This window comes from Equus przewalskii, chromosome 2 (assembly GCF_037783145.1).
Source record: "Equus przewalskii isolate Varuska chromosome 2, EquPr2, whole genome shotgun sequence".
Classification (NCBI taxonomy): domain Eukaryota; kingdom Metazoa; phylum Chordata; class Mammalia; order Perissodactyla; family Equidae; genus Equus; species Equus przewalskii.
Window position 1 is genome coordinate 12,187,052 of NC_091832.1, and position 21,500 is coordinate 12,208,551.

General features: G+C 37.1%; 1 protein-coding gene across 8 annotated transcripts in view; it reads left to right on the top strand.

Annotated features, from left to right (window-relative positions):
• PIK3R3 (phosphoinositide-3-kinase regulatory subunit 3) overlaps window positions 1-21,500 on the top strand; it is a 109,011-nt gene that overhangs the window by 43,602 nt on the left and 43,909 nt on the right. For 5 of the 8 annotated variants that reach the window (XM_008521540.2, XM_070609746.1, XM_070609745.1 and 2 more), the window contains 2 exons: window positions 12,839-12,947; window positions 14,777-14,875. In XM_008521540.2, the coding sequence (XP_008519762.1) occupies window positions 12,839-12,947; window positions 14,777-14,875 (208 nt within the window). Of the gene's footprint in view, window positions 1-12,838; window positions 12,948-14,461; window positions 14,506-14,776; window positions 14,876-21,500 lie in introns of all 8 variants that reach the window. The other 3 variants (XM_070609750.1, XM_070609749.1, XM_070609748.1) reach the window with 1 other exon arrangement.

The window sequence follows — 21,500 nt, forward strand, 5'->3', positions numbered from 1 at the left end:
AGTGTTAACCTAGGATTTATGGACCTCCCTCTCCCAGTATTATATGCAAACTTTGTGTATATGTACATTTGTCTGGAGAGAAGCCTTAAAGCTTTCATCAGCTCTTCAAAAGAGTTTATAACCCAAAGGAGCCACTTCTGTCAGGGGACCTGTAGTTGAGTAATTTGGGCATATTTATGAGCTTGTAGGAAAGGAGCCAGTAAAGCAGGAGAGGCTAGAGGGTAGGAATAGGGTATTGGAGGACTGTGGTCCCTCTGGTGGTGAAAGGAGTTGAGATCCAGAGCATTTGGTAGAGTGAGTAATTTAGAGAAGAAAGAAAAAATGGATGTAGAGGCACATAAATTTGTCGGTGAATGGCAGCAAACTGAAGTAGCTCTCTACTCACAGTCTGTATTTTCTCTGTTATGTAGGAGGTGAAACAGGAGCTACCAAAAATGAGTGAGGAGAGGTGGAATATGATGTTTGAGGAAGGGTGAGAAGGTTTGAAATAGCCGAGTGAAGAGTGGGAGAGAGGGGAAAGATTTTTGGATTGCGTTGAGAGTCTGCTTGTGATTGGAGACCATTGCTAGTGAAACCAAACTGAAGATGGTGTAGCTTCCCCCCCCCCCCCCCCCTCCCCGCCCCGCAGCAGCCTAAGGACAGGGCAGAAAAAGCATGAAAATGGATTGAACTGTGGCTGGAGTCTTGCCAGGCAGGCGCAGTTGAAAGGAGGATAAGAGGGACAAAAGAAATGAGGGTATTAGTTGAGGTAGAGAGGGAGTGAAGACCGGCGTCTTATAGGAAGTAATGAGTTTGAGGAACTGGAGGTCTCAGAGGTGAAAGAACAGGGAGAGTGTTGGAGTAAGCATAGAAGTCAGCACATGTTTGTGGGATTCGAAACTGGGTTCTCATCCCCGTTTAAATCAGAATTACCATTTGTGTTTAAAAAACACAGATGCCCAGGTTTCATTCTGGATCAACTGAATCAGAATCTCTAGGGAGTTGAAGCAAGTCATTTTCATTTAAAAAGTTACACATGTAATTTAAAGAAAATTCAAAAATTACACGTAGTAAAATCGACTCTTTTGGTGTACAATTCTATGAGTTTTGACAAATGCATAGTGATGTTCTTTATTAGGATAGAGTAGATAGGAGTAATCGGTTTGGTGAGGAAGATATATTTGTTTTTTGAGTATCATATAATTTCTTGTTACACTGAAGCTGCAGCCATGGAATTAAGATTATTCTACTCCAGTAACATTTTCTCTATCACTTTCTTAAGTCTAGATCAGAGATGGACATACTTTTTCTGTAAAGAGCCAGATAGTAAATACTTTAGGCTTTGTAGGCCACATATGGTCTCTGTTGCATATTCTTTGTGTGTGTGTGTGTGTGTGTGTGTGTATTTCCAACCATTTAAAAATATAGAAGCCATTCTTCTACACTGTACAAAACCAGGCAGAGGGCCATAGTTTGATGATCTCTGGTAGATAATCAATACAACAGTAAATCAAGCTCTGATTCGTAGTGTTTGCTGATTTCTGAAGTGTAATTACTCCCATCGTGGCTGATTTCAAGCTACCAATGTCGTATACCGAATGCAGAGTTTGAAAGAGATGTGCAGTAGCACAAAGTATTTCTACTACATAAATACAGTAGATGTAAATAACTATAAAGACATAGTTAAATATGGTGTAGTAAAATATTCAGGAAGTGATGAATTTTGTGCTTATTACCTTTATTTTTAGTATATTTTATTTAATTGTGCATTTGTATGATTTAGTTTTTGATAATGACTGTATAACAATGGCTTGCAAAATTCCTGAAAATTTAACAGTCAACTCTCACTAGCCTTTATGTGTTGGCTTTAACGTATCATTGAACCTAAGGCTTAGAGAGGTGAGATAATTTACCAAATCTCGTTTAAGCAGCAGAACTAGAATAAACCTGGGTTTCTTTTAATTTAATTTTTATTTTTATCAAAGCAATACATGTTCATAGTTTAAAAAGTCAAAAGGTGCTTAAAGGTTTATAGTGAAAGAAAAACAGCAGCTCCCTGCCCTCCTCTCTCCATCTCCGGTTTCTAATCTACAGAGGCAACGCTTAACTCAGCTTTTCTTCTGCTTTTTACCTCCCTATTTTTCATAATATGCTTATACTACTCTTTTACATTTTCTCATTTTTGACATTATTTATTCCTTCTAAGGAAGTTGGGGATTTAGTTTTCTTATACCATACACACTCTTTCCCTTTACCCGTTTTCTCAGTATATTTATATCACAATTGTAATTGTTTCTTAAATTATCTTTTAGTGTTTACAATATTATGATTATGTAAAACTGTTCACAGACAAGTCATTAGTATATAATTATTACATTTGCTTTTTTCTTGGAATTAGTAATTGCCTTAGTTTTTAAACATTTACCGGATTTTTTAAGGTACTTGTCACAGTATTATTCCTATACTTTTTTTTCTTTTTCCTCTCCCCAAAGCCCCCCAGTACGTAGATGTATATTCCAGTTGGCTTTGCTATGTGGGATGGCGCCATGATCAGGCCATGATGAGCAGTGCTAGGTCTGTGCCTAGGATCTGAACCAGCAAAACCCGGGCCACTGAAGTGGAGCGCACAAACTTAACCACTTGACCACGAGGCCAGCCCCCAACCCCATACTTTTTTTTTCTTTAAAGATTTTATTTTTTTCCTTTTTCTCCCCAAAGTCCCCCGGTACATAGTTGTATATTCTTGGTTGTGGGTCCTTCCAGCATGTGGGACGCTGCCTCAGCGTGGTTTGATGAGCAGTGCCACGTCCGCGCCCAGGATTCGAACTAACGAAACACTGGGCTGCCTGCAGCGGAGCGCTCGAACTTAACCACTCGGCCACGGGGCCAGCCCCGCCAACCCCATACTTTTTGACAGAACTATAAAACTCATCTCAGTATGGTTAAACATCAGATAATCTATCATTTCTATCTTTTTTTACTTCAACAGACCCCTTAAGTCGCCCTTCATTCTCTTGCTAGAATCCCAACTATTGTTTTCAGTTGATATCCTGGTACTCCTGTTCACCATTATCCCAGGGGATTGCCTTTGCTCTCTCCTGTGTTGGCATCCATTTTCCTGAATCCTGCATCATCTTCTTTTCTAGGCATATTTCTTCATTTTAGTAGAGCACATGTTCAGGAGCTTCCTAAGAATGATGCCAAGATATAAGCTGTTTGAGACTTTGTATGTCTGAAAATGTCAGTTCTATCCTCATATGTAATTGATAATTTGACGTGACACATAATTCTAAGTTGAAAATAATTTTCCCTCAGAATTTGAAGATTTTTCTCTGGTGGTGTTAGTTTCCAGTGTTGCTGTTGAGGAATCCAAAGACATTCTAGGCCTTAGTCCTTTGTGACCTTTTTTCCCTTATGCTAGATTTTAGGACCTTTTCTTTATTGCTGATGTGAAATTGCACAGAGATGTGCCTTGATGTGGGTCTTTTTCGTTCATTGTGTGGCATACTCTGTGAGTACTTTCATCCTGGAAATGTATGTACTTCATTTTTGAAAATTTTTTCTTATTTTAATAGTTTCTCTCTTTCTGCTTTCTGGAACTTCTATTAGTTCAATGTTGGATCTTCTGGGTTTATCCTCTAATTCTCTCTTTTCTTCTATTTTTCATTACTTTCTCTTTTTGTTCCACTTCATGGGAGATTTCCTCAAGTCTGCCTGCCAGCTTGTAAATTAAGGTTTTTTAAAAACCCTCTATCATAATTTTAATATAAAAGAGCTTTTGTTTTTCAGTGTTACTTTGTTATACATCTTGTTTCTGTTTCATAGATGCAATATTTCCGAGGATATTGTACTTTTTTGTGTGTGAAGTTTTCTTCTCCTTGAATTCTTTGTTTACTCGTAAGTTCTTTTTTTTCCATTTGTTTTGGTGTTCTTTAATGTTGATGGCTTTCCTCAAATGTCTTGTGGTTTGTTCTTTTTTTTTTTTGATTATGGTAAATTTACCTAGCAAAATTTATCGTTTTAACCATTTTTAAGTATACAGTTCTGTGGCATTAAGTACATTCACATTGTTGTGCAACCATTCATTCATCTTCAGAATTTTTTCGTCTTACCTACCTGAAATTCTGTACCCATTAAACACTAACTCCCCACTTCCTTTCCTCCCAGCACCTGGCAGCCACCATTCTACTTTCTGTCTCTATGAATTTGTCTACTCTAGGAACCTCATATAAGAGAAACTATACAATATTTGTCCTTTTGTGACTGGCTTTTTCTTCAAGGTCTTCATGTCTTCATGAGGACATGTCTTCAACATTCATCCATGTGGTAGCATGTGTCAGAATTTCCTTCCTTTTTAAAGGGTTTGTTCTTATTTAAGAAGGAGATACTAAAAAGCTGATTTGAAGCTCCATGTAAATGGACAGGATGTATTAAACTGAAGGCTTTCTGAAAGGTGACAGATTATGAATATCTTTTGCCTTGGTAACCCCCAAATATCCATATTTTTAGATCTTTTGGGGGGTCTTGTCAGTTTCTCCAGAGAAAAATCTCCCTAACTCCTGCCTGGAGATACAAGCTTGGTGGCTCAGTGTTCAGAGAACAGAAGTGGGGAACGGGGTTGGGGCATCTACCTGTTTAGTAGACGTTTCCTTAGTTCTGTTGTTTTCAGTAAGGGGCTTGCCGCTAGTCCCAGCTGTGCTTGGTGTTCCCTAAGTCCAGTCTCTCTCTCGTTGTTTCTCTGGGCTGATGAGTTGACAGGCAACCTTTGTCTAGAGTAGGGCAGCAGGAGTTGTTTGGTTGTTTGTGGGTTGGGGAGGAGAACTGGGGCTCCAACTGCTCTTTCTATAGACTTTCAGCTGTTTCAGCTCCTGTTTTCAGCCCTATCCCTCAGTCCTCCCTTCAGAGATGCCTTATGTCTCCAGTTCCTGGTTTTTCCAGAGTACAGTGGTGTGAATCAGATTGCTTTTCTGCTGGACTTTCTCTCTTCAGGGTTAGGTTTCAGTTTTTACACTATACCAAGTCACATTCATCTGGTTGCTTTTCCTGTATTAAAGTCGTGTTATCATCTGCTATTGTTTCCTCCCCTGATCTCTTTGTTATTGTGTGATTATACTTTTAAAAATATATTTTATTGACAATTTGGAGTGATTTATAGAGGGAGTGAAGCGTTGTATGTATTTAATCTACTGTAGTTTAGCTACTCTACTCGCCTAATTTTTTTTTTTTACCCCATAGACTCTTTTTTGGAGAGAATCTGTAAGCTCCTTGCTGCTCAAATTTTGGACTGGCAGCCTTGGCAGCACCTGGGAGCTTGTTAGAAATGCAGAATCCAGGTTCCAACTCATCCCGTTCTAACCATACTCTACATTTTACAAGATCCTTGGGTGATATATAAGCACGTTAAAGTGTGAGAACCATTGGTCTAATTTGCTGTGACTGCTACAGTGCCTGACACATTTTAGGTGTCTTCTCTTGGACAATCAGAAATTTAGAAAAGACTTTGTAGTAATAAATGTTTTGGTATCAGAGTATAGGTAGTATTTGAAGCTCTGGGAGTAGATGAGAGTACAGAGTAAAAAGAGGGCCAAGGAAATACCAGTTTTAAGGTGTGAATGAAGGAAGAGAGAGCCTTCCAGGAGAACTGAGAGCTAAGGAAGAAAAGAGGCCCAGAGTACATGAGGTGTGGGAAAATGAGCAGCCTTCCGAGAGAGAGGGCTGCAAGGTTAGTAGTGTCCTTCAGGGAGAGCTGGATTTCAGAGAAGGCTAGGAAGTGGGAAAAAACACTTTCTGCGGAGATAATGAAGTTACAAAATAGTTTGTTTAATTAGAAGGTGAGGAAAATGATCAGGGAGGAAGCTTCAGAGGACAAAATGGAATGATGAGCAGTGAGAAGATGGTTTAGTGGGGAGGCAGCTCAGAGCAATATTGGGATGAGAATACAGGAGATGACAGGTGGCTGAAATGAACTTCCACTGTTCCCCATCTCATACTCCCTCTGTGCCAGGCAGTTATTTTAATTCTCTAGGACTTTTTTTTTTTTTTAATACATGCTGTTCCTTTAATCTGGGACACTAGAAATCTTGTCTTCCTCCATTCCCTCTAGATTCAGTTCCCTTATTTTGGCCTCCATGGTACCCTATTCTTTCTGTCTTTTTAAAAAATTGAGATATAAGTCATATACCATAATATTCACCCTTTTGAATATACTTTAAGAATACTTTCTCTTTTACTGTGTTTAACTACAGTGTAGTAATTGTATGTTTTACTCATTTGAATTGCTCTTTGGACTGTCTGTCTTGTTGCTGTCTTTAGCATCCAGCCAGCACCTCTAGCTAACAGCTAGTGTTTATTGATTGCTGTGTGTCGTATGCTGTTTTAAGTTTACACATATTAACTCATTGAATTCTCATAGGATGTAGGTACTAAAGCTTTAGCCGCATTTTACGAATGAAAGAAACAAAGCCCTAGAATAAGTAGGTGCTCAATCAGTATTTGTTGAATGAACTCATTTACTGAATGTGTACCAGGCACTGTGCTGCATGTTTGGGCTACAGAATTAAGGATGTCTTTGATTAGGGTTTCAGACAGAATGTTGGTTAAAACTTGACCCCGAAATGAGGGAAAGGTCGCTGCTCCTGGTTTTGTGGTACTTGCAATCAAGAGGCTTGAATGCCTCTTCTACACCCAGCACATACTGGGACATACATTCAAATATTGTTTTAGCTTTTTTTTCTTCCATTTTTGATTTAAAGCCATCCTTCATAAAGTCAAATCCCAGCGTAGAATATGAGGACTGAGATCTGCCATTCCTCCCTGGTTTTAATAAGTACCTAACTCTGATTCTTAATTAAAAAAATACTTTAAAAATTTTATTTGGAAATAATTTCAAACTTACAGAGAAGTTGCGAAAATAAGAGTACGAAGAACACCTATACATCCTTTACTCAGGTTCACCTGTTGTTAACATTTTACTCTATATTTGCTTTATCATTCATATTTTCTCTTTATATAAAATAATATTGCTTTTTTCTGAACTATTTGAGAATAAGTTGTATTCATCCTCGCCCTTAACCCCTAAATACCTCACTATGTATTTCGTAAGAACAGGAATATTCCTTTGCATATCACAGTGCACTACAGTAAGTAACCTCAGTACATTTAACTTTGATAGAATACTTTAACTTATTGTTTGTAGAGTATGACCAAATAAACTATTATTTTTTTCTTGCTGAGGAAGATTCACCCTGAGCTAATGTCTGTTGCTAATCTTCCTCTTTTTGCTGAGGAAGATTTGCCCTGAGCTAACATCTGTTACCAATCTTCCTCTTTTTGTATGTGAGCCGCCCCAACAGCATGGCCACTGACAGACAAATGGTGTAGGTCCACGCCCAGGAACCGAAGCTGGACTGCTGAAGCAGAGTACCCTGAACTTAACCACTAGGCCACTGGGGCTGGCCCCAAAGAAATAATTTTTTTCAGTGCTGCAGCCCCTGAATACTTTGATTAAAAAATATCAAAGTGAATTTTTGCAAAAAAAATTTTTTTAAGTCAGAAAACACAATAAATTAAATTTAAAAATTACTCATAACCCATCATTTTGGTTTTCGTTGTTTTTAAAACACACGTACGTAGATAAAGAAAGTCCTCCCCTATGTTACTTCCCCCATCCTTGTTATATGCGCTATCAATAGTTGGTGACAGGGGCACATATGTATGATGATGGATAAAAATTAGACTACTGGGGGTGAGCACAATGAAGTGTATCCAGGAATTGATAAACGATAATATTACATGAGAAATTACACAGTGTTATAAACCATTATAATCCTAATAAAATTACTTGGGAAAAAATAGTTTCTGTATTCTTCCAGATGTCTTTATGCATATATACACATCTGTATACACACACATACATACATACACACACGTACATACATGTGTGTATGTTTGTTCATGTATCTACATATGAATTAAAACAGAATTTAAAATATCTTTTTGTATTGCCAATATTTAAAAACTTGCAATATAGTTTCTCAAAATGGAAAGAGAAATACTTTTCATTGCCTACTAAGCAGAAGTAAAAGTGTTAGGTATTTTATGGATACTTAGGAAGGTATTTGCTCAAGTGTGTTTAACTTATCACTGAGCACTGCAGTGCTCACCCGATGCAAGAACTACTTTGTCAAGGAGTTGAAAGATAATGTACCCTAATTAGCTTTTCCCTCAATATGGTCCACTTGACCTACTTAAAATGTATGTGATTTATAAGTTTTTTACCTTTATTTATAATATGATCTGGAAGCAACGTATAGATACACATCTGCTTATTTACGTATAATTGGAAGGTTATTTAAGGTAGGTTTTTATTTAGTTTTTGTTCAGTAGATTCTATAATTTACACAGGGATGGAGATCAACTACTGGAGAAAGCAAAACATTTAGTTTGAAAACTCAGGTTGGTTTAGTTGAGCTAAATTTGAACATACTCATGATTTTAAGAGTAATGAATTACCTTGAAATTTATCCTTTGAATTATAAAGTCTGTAAGTATAGAGACTGTGTTTATCTAGTTCATTGCTATATTCCCAGCTTTTAGAACATAGGAGGTCTTCAATAAATATTTGTTTATTATATGTATGGAGTGATGATAGATAAGAATGTAGAATAGGCCAGTATTGCATTCATTTCAGATCTTTCAGTTCATTATGATTATGTTCTTTTAGCAACTTTATGTAGGAACTACTTTGTAATCATTTCATTCTTCTTATATTTCTGCAGATGATAAAAGCAAATACAATGAGGCTACGGGCAGTCCTCTGTAATAGACGTGAAATGGTCATTATATGTTTGTTGGTGGTAGAGCTATCTCTGAACTATCATTATCCGTAAATAGCAGCTTCCGCATGCAGCCTGGTCAACTCCATTCAGAGCTGGCTCCTCCTCCAGAGAAGGGATATAGACAACAGCAAGTCTCTGTGACTCCTTTTGGTGATGAGAGTGTAATCCACCTGCTGATTCAAGGAGCCAGATTGGTTCTTGTTAGGCCCTGCTGGTTGTGGCGCTCAGTTCAGTAAAGACTAGGTTTGAGAAGCTTAGTGGTTGAACTTAAAGTTTCCCCAGGAGGGGATCAATTGCTCCTTTTGCTGGGTTTCGTTATACTTTGCTTTTGCCTTTATTATAGTATTTACCTCATTCTGCTGAGTGTTATGGTTAGGTGTTTCTATGTGTCGTTCTCTCTAGATTTGCTGTTTTGAGTGCTAGGAATGCTAGGAATGCCTTGTCTCTGTACCTTTCATAGCTATAGCACAGATTTAAACTGTTAATCCTTATAAGTGGATAAGTGGAAGAATTATAAATTTTGCAAAATTATAGTTCCTCCTATAGCTACTTTTATATGCCACATCAAATTCTTTTCAAACAAGGCAGGTTTAAGTAAGTAGTCACTTAGAAAAAAAGTATGGATTATAGCAAGCTCTCCTCCATCTTATAATTTCAGAAGTCCAATATTTGGTTTTTTTAAAGTAACAGCTTTATTGAAATATAATTCACATTCCATACAATTCACCCACTTAGAGCGTATAATTAAATATTTTTTAGTATGTTCATTGAGTTATGTAACCATCACCACAAACAATTCTGGAACATTTTCATTACCTCAAAAAGAAACCCTGCACACTTTAGCTGTCATTCCCTTCCCCCCCCCCCCCCCCGCCACCCCGCCCTAGGCAGCCATTAATCTACTTTCTGTCTCTATAGATTTGCCTGTTCTGATCAATGGAAACATAATACATGGTTTGTCGTGACTGGCTTCTTTCACTTCCTTCACTTAGCCTAATGTTTTCCTGGCTCATCCATGTTATATAGCATATCTCATTCCTTTTTATTGCCAAATAATATTCGGTGTTATGGATATATGCCATATTTTATGTATTCATTTATCTGTTGGTGGACATTTGGGTTGTTTCCAATTTTTAGCTATTGTAAATACTGCTTCTGTGAACATTCATATACAAATGTTTTTGTGGATGTGTGTTTCATTTCTCTTGAATATATAGCTAAGATTGAAATTCCTGGGTCATATGGTGACTCTATGTTTAGCCTTTTGAGGAACTGCCAGACTGTTTTCCAAGCAGTTGCATCATTTTACTTTTGCATCAGTAGTGTATGAGAGTTCCAATTGCTCTATATCCTTACCAACACTTGTTGTTATCTATCTTTTTGGTTAAAGTCATCCTAGTGGGTGTGAAGTGGTATCCCATTGTGGTTTTGATTTTCATTCCCTGATAGCTGATGATATTGAGTATCTTTTTATGTGCTTTTTGGCCATTTGTATATCTTTGTTGGAAAAATATTTGGATCCTTTGCCCATTTTTAATTGGGATGTTTGTCTTTTTATAACTTAGTTGCAAGAGTTCTTTATGTATTCTGGATACAAATTTTTTTTATCAGATATATGATTTACAAAGCTTTTCTCTCATTCTGTGGGTTGTCTTCACTTTCTTGATGGTATCTTTTGAGCACAAAATTTTTAATTTTGATGAAGTCCAGTTTATCTTTTTTTTTTTTTTTTAATTTTTGTGCTTTTGGTGTCATATCTAAGAAACCATTGCCTAATCCAAGGTCATGGAGATTTAAGCCTGTTTTCTTCTAAAAGTTTTATAGTTTTAGCTCTTACATTTAGGTCTTTGGTCCATTTTGAGTTAATTTTTGCAATCAGAGTGAGATAGAGATGTTGCCAACTGCATTCTTTTGCATGTGGATATCCAGTTGTTCCAGCACCATTTTTCAAAAGAACTGTTCTTTCACCATTGAATTGTCTTGACACCTTTGTTGAAAATCATTTGACAGTAAAGAGTCTCTGTTTTGAAGACAATATTCACATTGTTACCCTTTCCCATCAATGTTCTCCTTTTTTGTTAATTTTGAAAAAATTTTGGAAATCTCAAACTTGTAGAAAAGTTGCAAGTACAGTACAAATAACTTGATTTTCTTGAGCCATTGAGAGTAAGTTGCCAACATGGTAACCCATGATGACCCTGTTTGTATGTATTTCCCACAAACAAGAACATTCTCCTACATAACCACAATATAACCATCAAAATCAGAAAATTAACATTAATGTGTAATTGCCATCTCATCCTCAGATCCCAGTCAAGTTCTGTCCATTGTCCCAATAATGTCCTTTATAACAATATGATCCAGTCCAGAATCATACATTGTGTTTGACAGTCATTATTCTCTAGTTTTCTTCAAACTGGTATAGTTCCAGAAAGTCAGTCTCTCTTGACTTCTGTGACCTTGACATTTATGAATATTACAGTCCAGTTATTTTGTAGAATGTCTCTCAATTTTGGTTTGTCTGATGTTTCCTCATGATTAAATTCAGTTTATGCATATTTGGCAGGAATATCACAAAAGTGATTTTGTAGCCTCCTCAGTGCATCCTATTAGGGGCCTATATCTCACTATTACTGGTGATATTAACATTGATTACTTTTGTTTGCTAGGCTTCTTTACTATTATATTAGTCTTTTTACTTTTGTGATTAATAAGCATTTTGTGGGAAGGCCCTTTGGGATTATATAAATCCTCTTACTCATTAATCTCTCAGTTTTTTCATGTATTTATTTATATCTTCATGGACACATAGATTCCTGTTTTGTTTAATGGCTTATATTCCCTTACTGTTATTGTTTGTATTGATGTTCCAGTTGTTCCAGATTTGGTATTGGGAACCCCTTTGAGCTGGTTTCTTTGTTCTTTTGTCATGGCCCCTCATTCTTTGAGTGCTTGCTTATTTTTTGGCACAGGATGATGTTCCAGGTTCATTTGGCTCTACTCCAGCCCTGGAATCAGGTATTTTTCCAAAGGGCCCTGGTTCCTTTCAGTAGAGAATAGCATGAGAAACCAAGATCTGGGTGCTAGGTGTGCATATTGGGCTATTGCTGATCCCAGGACCTCTCAGGACAGAGCTAGGGAAGAGTCGTATTCCCTATATGTACAGACATTTACTTCTGTCTGTCTATATATTGAGTTCACATCAATAGCTGCCATTCCAGTCCAAACCAGAGGGTTCATTCTATTTTTTTACCTTTCTGTATTTGTAACTTCCTTTTTAGACTATAAGAAACCTGGCTTCTATTATCTTTAATAGGTTTACTTATTTGATCCATCTCTCTGTATGTACCCAATCTCTTATAGCTATTGCTGCATTTTCCCTGCCACCTCCCATCCCCTACTCAAGTGGAAACTTTTCACTCTTATCTGGCATTGTCCCATTGCATTGGGATACCCACCTCAATGTGTCCTCATTGGCTAGGTTTCCAACATTCTGTGCCACCCGGGCCCCATGCCAATGCCCTTATTACTTCACTGAGCTTCAACAGCCCGCGCATCTCTTCACCCTGCTTGAGCTCTGAGATCTTGGGCTGTGCTGCTGCCCCCCTGTATGGACATAATTCTCTCTCACCTGCTTTGGACTCTGATACGAACTCTTGGCCATCATGACCAGTCCTGCTTAATGACTTTTGGACTGAATGTTTATGAAGGGACTTCGCATTGTCTTTTGAGAGATAGTGAAGTTTTTTTGGATGTCTGTTCAGAATTAAAAGTTAATACTTTTTTAAGAAGGGAAAAAACCCAAATAGCTGGACAGTTTCACTTTTCAGGCAATTATTGGTAGAATTCTAAAAGGATTCCTTCTTTGGCTAATGTTCAACATTTAACATAAAATAATACTTAATTTGATTTATAATTATTTGAATCTTAACATTCATTGGTTAATAAGCTGTTCCTGACTGAGGAAATTAGAAAACAAATAATAATTTACATCTACAAAATAATGTTTATTTCTCTTCTAGCTCTTCCACCAAAGCCACCTAAGCCAATGACTTCAGGCATTTCAAATGGAATAAAGGACAGTTCTGTTTCTCTTCAGGATGCAGAATGGTACTGGGGGGATATTTCAAGGTAACAAGAATGCTACTATAATTAAATACAATTTAAAAAAAATCGTTTTTGAGAATTAGTAGTTAAAACATTTTACTGCCCCACTATTTGTCATTTAAAGATTAGTTACCATTTTGAAAATGTGTTAGGACATTTCAAAAGTTTCTAAATGTTTTTTTCCCCTATCAAAAAGTGACAAGAAAATCTTTAAATTATGGATGTGATTAACTATTACTTTTAATACTATATTGAGGATAGATTTCTGAATAAATGAAACATACACTTAGGATAGCTACGGGTTTTAGGATAAAAGATACTTATAGGTACTCAATTTTCCTTACCTTTCTGTTTCTAAGGCAATGGTTCCACAATCTTTGCATGCACAAGAATCAATTGGGATGGGGCGTAGGAACCTCCATTTAACAATCTCCCCAGGTCATTTTGATGCACTGTTCACACAGCTCATTTTGAGAAACAAGACTCTAGGACAGATTTGCTTTTTGGGTAAAATGTGGTTTTGGAAAATTTTGAACCTAGAGAAGGAAAAAATATATATACATTGATGCTGAAGACATGTCCTTCTCTTTCTCTTGTCCCTTTTCTCCCATTGCCAAAGTGGCGCTCATTTCTTATTTTTTTCCCCTCATCATTTAAGAATCTTTAAATGTGCAGTTCAGTGGCATAAAGTACATTCACATTGTTGTTCAACTATGACCACCATCTGTCTCTAGAACTATTTCATCTTTCCAATTCTATCCGTTAAACACTTACTCCCCTTTCCTCCTCTTCTCCCCAGCCCCTGGCAACCACCATCCTACTTTCTATTTCTATGAATTTGACTGTTGTAGGTGCCTCATATAGGTGGAATCATACAATATATGTCCTTTTGTGACTGACTTATTTCACTTAGCATAATGTCGTCAAGATTCATCCATGTTGTAGCATGTGTCAGAATTTCCTTTCTTTTTAAGGCTGAATGGTATTCCATTATATGTATATACCACATTTTAATTTATTTATCTGGAATTTTGGCTTTGATGAACATTGGGATTGTTTCCAGCTTTTGGCTGTTGTGCATAATGCTGCTATGACTATTGATGTATAAATATTTGTTCAAGTCCCTACTTTCAATTCTTTTGGGTGTATACCCAGAAGTGGAATTTCTGGGTCATACACCAATTCTGTGTTTAATTTTTTGCAGAAGACTTAATGTATTTTATATTAAAATTGATCAGAAAACTTTTATTTTAGCATTGCACAATAAAAAGATCTATTATATTTAAATACCATTTAAATTTATGTTTTAAGACCCTGTGATTCTATAATTCAAGGGTCTTTTATGCCCTGCCATTTCCTTTGAATGTTCTAGTGTTGTTCCTTAAAGTCCTAAACCAACACTGCAGAAGAAATTTGTTATCAGTAGAAATTCAAATTGGAGACTATTATATTGAAAGGTTGTGAACTTAGTGAATTTTGCCCCCTCTGCTCAGACACAGCTGCCACTGTTGCTTAAATATAACCTTCTTTCTAAACAGCTGCCGGACTTTCCTGAAACTCTACAAGTTTAGACCTGCCTAAGGTAACCCTAAAGTCTTAATGGAAATGTTATCCCCTACAGACAGTTGAAATCTGGAAGTTTAAAAAGCAAATAGTCCCTCTTTAGATTGCATATCACTGAAAATCAAAACAGAAAGAACATATGTAGGGAGAAGAACTAAGTGACCTCTGAGGGCCCCCATGATTTGGTAACCTTAGACATATCTACCTCCCAACTAGCCTTAGTGATAATATGTGAAAAGAACAATTGATGCTTACGTTTTTTTCATTTTTCCTATAATTCTGTTCTTCAGGGAGGAGGTAAATGACAAATTACGAGACATGCCAGATGGTACCTTCTTGGTCAGAGATGCCTCAACAAAAATGCAGGGAGATTACACTTTGACTTTGCGGTGAGTATTTTTCAGCATTTTGGCTAGTGTTCTACTAGCATTGTTTATGTCTAGGTTTACAAAGATTTCTTTGTTTTTATTTTTTATCTATTTTATTTATTTATTTATTTGGTGGGGGGGGGTCTTCTGGCGAGGACCAGAAAATCTGTTCGACAATTCTAAAAGGGCTGTAATACTAAGATTTCTTTATTTTATTTAAAACTTTATATACACATTTTTTCATATTTTTATTTAATTTAGATGCCTAATTTTTAGTTTTTTGGCTAACTGTCCTTTTTCTATATGTTAAATATTTAAATGTCATATAAAAATGGCAACAATTTTTATTTTTACATAACAATAAAACAAAAAGGTGAAAATGTGTAAATGTAAGGAATTAAGAAGCGTACTGTTGAACTTATGAGTGAAGCAGAAGTCACAGGCACAGCCTAAGGTTATTAATGCTATGTTGTGAATCCACCCCTCTTATAACCCTGTTATTTTTCTTAGTGCAGACTTCATAGAGTAAAACTCAACATAATTTAGGCTGATGAGGATACATAGAAGATAAAGCAGTTCTCAGCTTGTATCATGCCATCCATGTGGGCATATTAGAATCTCATAAGTGGTGGATGTATCACTTTTTATATTTACAAAGATGGGATATATATTTTAAAAGATTAGTAAAACTGTTAGATAATTCCACATTTAATTTTAATAATTAAAATAGCCTAATTACAATAAAGTCTTGTGATTTTATTAAAAAGGGATTTTCTAAAAAAAAATTGATGATAACAACAGTAACAATAACAACTCCTTTGTACTAAGTAGCATTTTACATACAATATCTTATTCCTCACAACAATCTGATAAAATATAGGTATTATTAATATTTCTGTTTTATAGATGAGGCAACTGAAGCTTAACCTGGTCAAGAGACTTGCCTAAAGACACATAGCTAGTAAGTGGCAGAGGATGGGTTCAAATCTAGATTTATCTGACTCTTTGCTGCCTTTCCAGCCTAGTATCTTTAGGAAAAATAATGCTGTATTTTATCCTAGAAATTTGGAGTCACTATATTAGTTTCTGGTAAAGACATTAAGAAGTTAATGCTTTGGGACTTCAGTTGTGCTGAGGAGTAGTCAGTGTTCTACAGTGATTCATTCAACACGATGTTTTCCCCCTCTAGTCAGGCTTCTGTTTCTACCACTCTACAGGGACTGCTAAACCAGTGGCCACTTCTCTCTTCTTACCTTACTTGACCTCTTAGCAACATTAGTCATAGACACTTTTTCCTAGAAAGTTTATTGTCTTGACTGTTGTGACATCACACTCTCTGATTTTCTTCCTAACTCTAGGCCACTCCTTTGTTCAGTATCTAAATGTTAAGTGTTGCAGGGCTCAGACTTGAACCTCCTTCTCTTCTCTGTATTCTTTCTTGAGCTTGTCCTGTCCCATGGCTTTAATATACAACTACATGGTGATGATTCATAAACCTCATCTCCATCTCTGACCTTCAGAACTCCAGGTACATGTATCCAGTTGCCTACTTGACTTTGCCACTTAGATAACTAGGGGACACACTGATTTTAACATGGTCAAAGCAGAATTCTTGATTTCTAACCCAACTCCCCTATCCAAACTGTTTCTCTTCTAGTCTTTCCTTTTTCAGAAATAGAACCACTATCTCTACAGTTACTCAAGCCACAAATCTTTTTTTCCTTTCTTTCCCTCACCCTCACATCTAATCCATCATTAAATAAGTCCTGCTAACTCTACCTCCAAACCTATATTCATAATCTCTTCACATTTCTCTACCATCCAATTGAAGCCACTATCGTCTTGCTTGATCTTTTGCAGTCGCCTCCTAACAGGCCTCCCAGCATCTTACAACTTCTAACCTTCCCCACCCCTGTTGACCATTTTCGGCACAGTAGCCAGAGTGATCATTTTAAGATATGAGTCTGATTACTCCTTTGCTTAAAACTCTCTAAGAGTTTCCCTACTGCATTTAAGATAAAGAATTTGGATTTTGTTCTAACTTAACAAAACTCTCTTTGACCTGGTCTTGGTCTACTTTTTACACTTCATTTCTTGCCACTCTCCCTCTGTATCCACTACATTGAATCCTACCTGCCTTTCTGTACCTCAGACAAGTGAGGCTTATATCCTGCCTTAGAGCCTTTGCAGTAGCTGTTCCGTCTGCTATTTGCATAGCTGTTCTTTCTGATCTTTGCAGAATTGGTTCCTTTTTGTCATTTAGATCTCTGCATAAATGCCACCTCTGCAAGTCTTACCTAACCACTCAATCCAAAGTAGCCGTCTGAGGATATATATTGCTCAATTTAATTCTCTGTTTGGGCTGCTCACTGTCTATTTTCTTCTCTTCTCCCACCTTGTCTGTTTCATCCCGCTGGAATTTAAGTTCTCTGAGATTGGGGATTTGTTTAATGTATGCTGTATCCCCAGAATCTAGATAAGTACGTGATAATGGATAGGCATTAGATAATGGGTGCCTAGTAAATATTTATTAAACGAACGAATGGCCTTATTTATTTGGAACATGATTTTATTTTGTGATGGGTAGATCCCTAATTGCAATTAGCTTAAAATCAATAAATTTTGTATCTTTGGGATGAGGAAAAGAGCCTGTAAAATTACACTACCTGAAGCTGTGGTGCTCTTCAAGAGCAAAGGCCAGCAAGCGGTCCCACTCACTGTCTCCTAGTCTCATGAGTCACCATGAGAATTCTTATGCTAGAGATCTACAGCTGGAAGGGATCTTTAATACTGCCTGGTTCAACTAGGTTTCTCCAGATGTAGGAATTTCCTGCATAGCGTTTTTCAGAAAGGGCCATTGAGCTTCATGTAATCTTTCCATCATAGGGAGCTAGCAACTTCCTTTTGAGGCAGCCTATTTTATTTTTTGGCAGCTTTAAAGTGTAGAGGATTATCTTTGTGCTGAATATTGTGCTAGGACCATGAATATGGACATGAATAAGACACAGTTTTGCTCTCAAGAGTTGATAATCCAAGTGTGTAATTGTGTAATAGGAGAGACACATATATACTATACTGTAATGAAATGTGTTAAGTGTTATATTAGAGTTCTCATTATGGTCCCCTTCCCCCAGCCCCAGGTAACTGTTGTTCTGTTTTCTGTCTCTGTGAGTTTGACTGTTCCAGCCACCTCATATAAGTAGAACCATACAATATTTATCCTTTTGTGTCTGGCTTATTTCATGTAGAAAATGTCTTTACAGTTCATCCAAATTGTAGCATGTGTCAGAATTTCCTTCCTTTTTAAGGCTGAATAATATCTATTGTATGTATATGCTGCATTTTGTTTATCCATCAGTCAATGGACACTGGCAAGAATGTTTTAAAGTTTTCATGGATCTAGCACAAGATCTGACATGTAGTAAGTACTTAGTAAATATCTGAATGAAGGAAGGAATAAATGAGAGAAAGACAAAGAGAAGGTTTCTCAGAGGAAATGACAGTTGAGCTGGGCCTTGATAGATTTTGCTGGCAGAAAAGTGACGGTCTTAATTTAGTAAATACTCATAGCTTAGTAGTAGTTACTCTGCAGAGGATCTAATAGTGAGTTAAAACTTTGTCTCAAGGAAGACTTAGTCTAGTGAGGGCAAAGGAATAAAAAGACTGCTTTGAATTAAACTAAAATAATAGGAGAAGTTCAAACAATGTTCTTTGGAATCTCAAAGGAGGGGAAGAAGTATCTTGTTGAGATGGTATCGAAAGCTGTAGTTCATGGAAGAAATTGCACTTACAGTCTATCTTGAAGGGGATAGGTTTGGATATGTAGAAAGTGGAGGGGAGGTTGCAGGATGAGGTAACAGTAGGAACAAAGATATGAGGTTAAAAACTATAGAACCCTGTTCTGTGAGATGTAGTCCCGTTTGGCTAGAGGGTAAAGTTTGTTAAGAGGAAAAAGTGGTAGGGGATGGAAGGTTGGAAAAGGATCATGTTGAAGAGGGCCTTGAATTCTAAAATTTGGAGCTTGTGTTTAATATGGTAGGTAGGCAGGGGGAACCATTGCATATTTTCAGCAGGGAAGTTATATGATCAGACTGTATTTGAATAGAAAGAATGAAAGAGGATAGAGATTAGTAAAGAGTTAGAAGGCTGTTATGAATTGAGTGATAATGGTGATCCAGAATAGAATTTATTCTTTAATCATGTAATATTTATTGAGTGTCCAAAATGTTCTAGATACTGTTCTAGGACAAGGAAATGATGAACAAGCCAGACATGGTCTCTTGTCCATAGTGTTTATATTCAGGGGTGGGGTGGGAGTGGAGGAGAGGGAGACAAAATAAACGTATAAAAAAGAAATGAGATAACTTCACAGTGTAAGAAGCTCTTTATAGTGAATGCATAGGGTTATATGACAGACAATATGAGGAAAGGGAATTTAAGATAGTTTTGAGAAGGAGGGGCTCTCTGAGGTTATGACCTGAAAACTGGAAAATTAGAAAGAGCCAGCCGGAAAAGTGTTCCAGAGAGAGGGAACAGAAAACACAAAGACACTGATTTGGGAAAGATTTAGTGGCTCTAGTGAATACAGAGCCCACTGTGGCTGGCGTACAGTGTGAACCACGGAGTGGTGGGAGATGAAGTTGAAAATGGAAAGGAACTAGATGCAGAGAGCCTAGTGAGTCACAGTAAGGAATTTGAATTTTATTTCTAAGTGCAAAAAGAAAAATCAATAAAGGGTTTTAAACAGAGGAATGACATGATTGAAAGATCAAATAAACTGTTTGTTTTTCTTTTGCTGAGGAAGTTTCACCCTGAGCTAACATCTGTGCCAATCTTCTTCTATTTTGTATGTGGGTCGCTGCCACAGCATGGCCGCCAACGAGTCGTGTAGGTCTGCTGCACCTGGGAACTGAACCTGGGCCACCAAATTGGAGTGGGCTGAACTTAACCGCTAGGCTGCAGGGCCAGCCCCAAGATCAAATACACTATTACGTAGGATAGTGGCTTTAAGGAAAGGAGTTGAGGAGGTGACATGGAGCTAAGAGCAAAAGGGATTTGATAATAGAATAGGCATGAGGTTGAGGGGGATTTGAAGGTGACTGTGGTTTGAGTCTGCTGGGCTTAGAATGAATGTGCCATCTATAGAAATAGGGAAGTCAGGAGCAGTTATTTTATTGGGGAAGAGGGGATAGATGTTGATTTTTAGCTGCTCCAAAACTTCCAGGTAAAAATATTTCTAGAATATAGCTAGAAATGTAGATTTAATGCTTAGGAGAGAGTATAGGGCCAGAAAAAGATTCAGGTACCGTCTACATAGAGTAAATGGGATTTTAATGAAAGAGGATATAGAGGGAAATAATGGTAGAGGCTGAAGGCAAATTTTTTTTAAGGGAATAACTGTGTTTAGCAGCAGGAAGGAGGCGGAGGAATAGCGGTCTAAGAGGTTGAGAGAAAAGAGTAATGTCATAGAAGTCATGGGACGATGAAATATCAAGAAGGAAGGGAGAGTAGAAATTTCAGTTACTGCAAAGAATCTGAGCCTGGGGTAGAGAGAGGAGGCAGAATCTGAATTTGAGAAAAGTCATTGTGACCCTCAAATGGGAGGAGTGAGAGTGAAATCAGACTGCAGAGAGTAGGTGATGAGGAAGAGAGATTTTTCAATCCAATAACCATTTTTTAAACCAGTAAATAGTATTCATTGTAGAAAATCTAGATAGTTAACAAATCTTTAGGAATCTACTATATGCCAGACATTGGGCCGGGTGCTGGGACACAAGAAGGAATAGCATGATTCTTCTTCTTCTTTTTTTTTTTTACTGAGTTAATGATAGGTTACAATCTTGTGAAATTTCAGTTGTACATTAATGTTTGTCATTCGTGTTGTAGGTGCACCACTTCACCCTTTGTGCCCACCCCCCACCCCACCTTTCCCCTGGTAGCCACTAATCTGTTTTCTTTGTCCACATTTTTAAATTCCTCATATGAGTGGAGTCATACAGAGATTATCCTTCTCTAACTGGCTATTTCACTTAACATAATTCCCTCAAGGTCCATCCATGTTATTGCAAATGGAATGATTTTGTTCTGTTTTATGGCTGAGTAGTATTCCATTGTATTATATACCACATCTTCTTTATCCATTCATCTGTTGATGGGCACTTAGGTTTCTTCCACGTCTTGGCTATTGTAAAGAATGCTGCAATGAACATTGGGGTGCATGGGACTTTTGGAATTGCTGACTTCAAGCTCTTTGGATAGATACCCAGTAGTGGAATGGCTGGATCGTATGGTAGTTCTATTTTTAATTTTTTGAGGAATCTCCATACTGTTTTCCATAGTGGCTGCACCAGTTTGCATTCCCACCAGCACTGTATGAGGGTTCCCTTCTCTCCACAACCTCTTCAACATTTGTTGCTATTAGTTTTAGATATTTTTGTCATTCTAATGGGTGTAAGGTGATATCTTAGTGTAGTTTTGATTTAATAGCATGATTCTTCTGTTCAAGAAGATTACAGTGAGGGAGAGAGAGAGACATATAATTAAAAATTCACCATTCCTCAATTCCTTCGTGTCTTCACTTCCCTCCTTCTCTGCTTAGAGTCCATGATCCCTTATTAAAATTACCCTTGTGAATATCTCCTCAACA